Here is a 4,768-nt window from a genome sequence, read left to right as displayed (position 1 = left end):
AACACGTCAGCGTAGACAAATATTATTGCGCCGATTGCGTAGCATTAAAACTCTCTAGAAATGTGTGCATTTCTGATCTGTCACGCAGGCAATCAAACTGCTCATAATGTAAACTAGGCAGCATGAAACTAGGCAGTAGGCCTATCTAAACTTGATTTCGTTCTCCATTCAATAGGCAGTAGCAATTGGAATAGATCCACTATCAGGTGATCTAAAACGGCTTATCAACAATGTCTATGTAATTGAGACCAGGCCAATTGGATCATAACAGTCCCAACAGGGTAGTCCTACCAACTCCAGGTTAGGTGCAGATTGTATTTGATGTGTAAACATAAAGCGTCTCAATATACAATCAGCACTTGAATTCAATGGTTTGCATCTCTGCATATTTGTAGACTACATGTGACTGTATCGTGTTTATTCACTTGCTTGTGTTTTGTAGGCCTGCATATTCACAAGACAAGTTCCCAATCAATGCAATGTCTCTACTATGTTCTATTGCCAAGAGTTAGTCTCTCTACTATAGGCTATTATATTGCATTTTATTATATTGTATAGGTAGGCCTATTGTCAAACCGTACACTCAATATCCTGGGTACCTCACATGCACATACTCGAGAATTTTCCGCGGGCCACCACTTACTGACAACCCATTCATAGACGTTAACAACCTTTAGCGCCTATTGACAATGGGCCTATCTTCTGCCTGGGGGAGTTTGTTAAGAGCCCCAACGCTCAGCAATAAATAATTTTCAAAAAACAGAAGGTTAAATTACTACACATATTAAGCCACATTTCCATGTTATGGAAAACAGAGGTGGTACCTGTGCTAATTAGCTATATCTGCGTCTCCAAACACCTGTGTGTGGATGGAGTATTTGGCTGTTTTGGCTGCCAGAGCCAATTCGCCTCTGAAAAGAGTAATGTTTCTGTCCCTCCTCTCGCATCGAACCAGGGAGCCTCTGCACACATCGACAACTGCCTCCCACGAAGCATCCTTGCCCATCGCTCCACAAAACCCCAGCTCTTGCAGAGCAAGGGAAACAACTACTTCAAGGTCTCATAGCGAGTAACGTCACCGAATGAAACGCTATTAGCGCGCCCGCTAACTTGCTAGCCATTTCACACCGATTAAAAGAGCATGTAAGGTCCTTGGACTACAAGGAGCAAAGTTAGGTTCCAATAGTCCATTATTTGTCTAGTCATCAGATATTATTTTTATATTTACAATGCAAGTAATCAACTGATTTATAGGGATACACAAAAAAAATTAGGCCTAAATCCCTTTCAACCAATAGGCTATAGGCCAACACATACATTTGACTAGAAAACAGCCAGCATAATCGATACATAAACTAAATTGAGATATCAAAGCTCATTATTATTGTAGCTACACTGTATGAGAAGTTCAACCCCGACGGTGGCCCCACACAAATGCAGCTACAAGACATTCCCAAGAGCGCACAACTAGATGAGCAGGCGGGGCAATGTGCAATGACGTTTCAGAGCGGGCTGGACGAGAAGGCTGGAATCGGGATAATTTGCAGATGATGGGAATTATACTGCACTGTGCTGCTCTTGGTTTCCTAGAGCCCTGTTGGTCCAACTCCGGACAATTTGATGATAGCGGTTTTGGTGGGAGCCTGTTGCGTGTGGCATGGGCACTGGGGATTATATCTGTGTAACGGTGCGCGGAGGCGCGCCCTGGGGCTTCAGTCTCTGCCAAGGAGAGGGAGATGCCTACCGACCTTTGCAGGTTTATCAGGTAGAAACATAATTAGTTTGAAGTATTTTTTGTTAATTGTTTATGCTTTGGGCGTTGCAGTGTATAACATAGGTCAACGGAGCCTTCATCAAGATCATGATTTGTCGCATTGCAAGTTTGTTTTGTCTCGCGTTTATTTGTGGAATGTTTCTACGGAACCATGTAAAACGTGCATTTACTTGTCATACAATGCGGCTTTAGGCCAACAAGTTTTTTTTCTCCTCATGTTCAGGAACAGTGGCGACTTGGAAATGAATCCATTAGCTACGCTGGACATGTAGGTTATTTGATGCGAAGTTGAGACAGGTATCCTAATGATGTTGATCTTTAAGGTTGATGTTGTGGCCAACATTTCATATGGTGAATTACTTGTTTTGAAAATACTTTATTTGGGCAAATGTTTTGAGTTTAAGAGAGCGTGTGTTTGAGACGGGCAGAATTCCCCTTTTTTTTTGGTGTGTCGGAGATGGGTTTTTTTATGGTATGATTCCTGGGGACCCTTATATGGTCAGGGCTCGAGGACTGTGCCGTGCAGCGCGATCTATCAGTTATCACAAGTGAAAATTTAATTAGGAATCTAAACATCCTCGAGCTGTGGAGACCATGCCTTCAGGGTCACGGAGTGATAAAAACCTAAACAAAACGGAAAAGATGGAAAGCTGTTGGATGGGAACTTTTATTTAGATAAGTCTCAATCGAAAATGGTAGATTTGTTCAATCTTGTTTAATTGAAGCCTATAGGCCAAATTGTGCAGCCAACCACATGTTGATTCATACAGTAGACCTATCCCATGCTGGTCTAATTTGTAGCCTATTACTTTCTACATGTTAGTAATTGTATCCAGCTGGAATAATGATGCCTTTCCCAATGGCATAACTTTCTTGGTCACATTTGTGGCCAACACGTTCTATTCTCCTCATGTTTAGGAACAGTGGCCACTTGGCTACACATTACTATGTACACCACTGTCTTAGAGAATGGACAGTAAGCCCATTTTGACAGAGATACTTACCAAAAGGCAATCCGCTCCTTCATTGGCCACACATGGAGCTACCTAAGAAGCATCACATAAGGATAAACAGGCAGACCCTTAAAGCACAGGGATGCTTTATGTAGGAATGCCATCCAAAGACAGTTGATGGATCAGTATGACTAGGCTATGTCAAGTGCATTGTAAAGGAAGTGAAAATGATTATGCTTGTGAATGATGGTGTAGATGGGTACCCCATCAACCACATCCAGCCCCCCAGCAAGGGGTCAAGGTGTAGCTTAGAGGGGGTCTAGGACTCTGCGGCATTGATTTGTTCTGGCCAGGAGAACAACTCGCAAGCAATGCTTTCCCCTGCACTAAAAGTTCTAATAGGCAGCCCAATAAAAAAAGGCTGAACCAATAAATATTTTAATATCTCATCATGAAATACTAACTCTCAAATGGCCAAATAACTTAGGGTTCCTAAGCTTTGTGGGGGTACTCTCTCCTAATTGAAATTTTAAGTGGACCCACATCACTGACCCAAATCTCACTTGTAGCCATTTACTGGGTTATAGGACTCTTTTAGTCATTACATCCTTTGTTTTAGGGAGAGCCTGGTTTTGCTTTGTGGAACTCCAGGGATTGACATTGGTAACATATGGACCAAACATATGGACCACATTTTTGAAGAATTCAACTATTTTAAAGGTCCTTTTTTGACAGGATTGATGATGTCACCAAGTACTAAGCACTAAGGGGTGGTTTCCCAGTCACATATTTCACCTAGTCCTGGACTAAAAAGCATGCTCAATGGAGAATCTTACTTTTTATTCAAGGACTAGGCTTAGTCTGTGTCCTGGAAATTGGCCCAAAGTGTGCCGAAAGACTGTTAGCCCACTGAACTATTCAGGGAGCTAACACAAGTGTTCAGGTCTCAGGCAAATGTACTCATCATGAGAGTATAGTTTACTGAAGCCCCTCCATTTATCTACAGAAATGTACACTGTACAGCATTTCATAGATGGCATAATTCCTTAAATAGAATGTTGTAAATACATTTTAAAAGAGCTGTCCACTTCATAGATATATAATGCTCCCTTTGAGCAGCAATATTATTTATTTAACCTCACGTGAAACATTTATTAATTTACTTATCAAAAACATTTTTTTACAAAGACTGTTTGTAAATCATATGATACCATGTGTAAAGCATTTACATCAAGCCTGACCGAAATAGCCAAAACTGCTTCACTTGAACTGAAAACCCTCCGATCACTGGGCACACAATGTTTGTATCAATGTTTGTTTCACGTAATTTCAATTAAATTACGTTGAACCAATGTGGAATAGGTGTTGAATTGACATCTGTGCCCAGTGGGTGGTAACTAACCTGCCTATCTAACCACAAGGCTACTGCCATTACTTTGTTAGACTTTGAAGCTAGAATGCTCATATAATAATTCAAATTTTCTCTTCCAGGTGTTGGAATGTTACACTCCCCAGGTCTTGTTTATGGAAATCTGTCATCAACTTGTCAACCATAGAGAGAGCATAAATACATTCCTGTGACATCAAAAATGCGTGCCAAAAAATCCCCCCAATAGATGAAAATCAAATATTTTATGAACTCTGACATATTTTATAACATATAATATACATGTAACTGCCAAAATAAAGGAAACACCAACAAAGTGTCTTAAAGTGTTGGGCCACGGCGAGCCCTGTGGATGGGGGCATTTTCCTATCAGGATAGAAATGATTCACTCAGAATGGCTGTGTATTTATTTGTGTTTACCTTGAGTGGACCTAAACCATACCACAGGGGTATCCTACGAAGCAACCTAGATCTACTCAGAGTTTTCTAAAGCTAACCAGCTTCAGTTAGCTTCACTTTCCTAACTCAGTCTTCATTCATACTACGAGTATGGATATTGCTTGTCCTCCTGCCGCTAACTCTAGCAGGCTTATTGTAACGCCCTGACCATAGTAAGCTGTTTATTCTCGGTTGGTTGGGGTGTGATAGTGACTA

General features: G+C 41.1%; 1 protein-coding gene across 2 annotated transcripts in view; it reads left to right on the top strand.

The window, feature by feature from the left end:
- Positions 1–1,552: 1,552 nt before the first annotated feature.
- The window catches only part of LOC112259978 (synaptopodin-2), a 65,716-nt gene continuing 62,500 nt past the window's right edge, over positions 1,553–4,768 (top strand). Inside the window, exon 1 of one of the 2 annotated variants that reach the window (XM_024434731.2) lies at positions 1,553–1,765. In XM_024434731.2, the coding sequence (XP_024290499.2) occupies positions 1,658–1,765 (108 nt within the window). In that variant the 5' untranslated portion in view covers positions 1,553–1,657. The remainder of the gene's footprint in view (positions 1,766–4,768) is intronic. The other variant, XM_024434730.2, reaches the window with a different exon arrangement.

Source organism: Oncorhynchus tshawytscha, linkage group LG10, assembly GCF_018296145.1.
Source record: "Oncorhynchus tshawytscha isolate Ot180627B linkage group LG10, Otsh_v2.0, whole genome shotgun sequence".
Classification (NCBI taxonomy): domain Eukaryota; kingdom Metazoa; phylum Chordata; class Actinopteri; order Salmoniformes; family Salmonidae; genus Oncorhynchus; species Oncorhynchus tshawytscha.
Note: the sequence above shows the minus strand (reverse complement) of the source record. Positions and strands in the feature narration are given on the sequence as shown.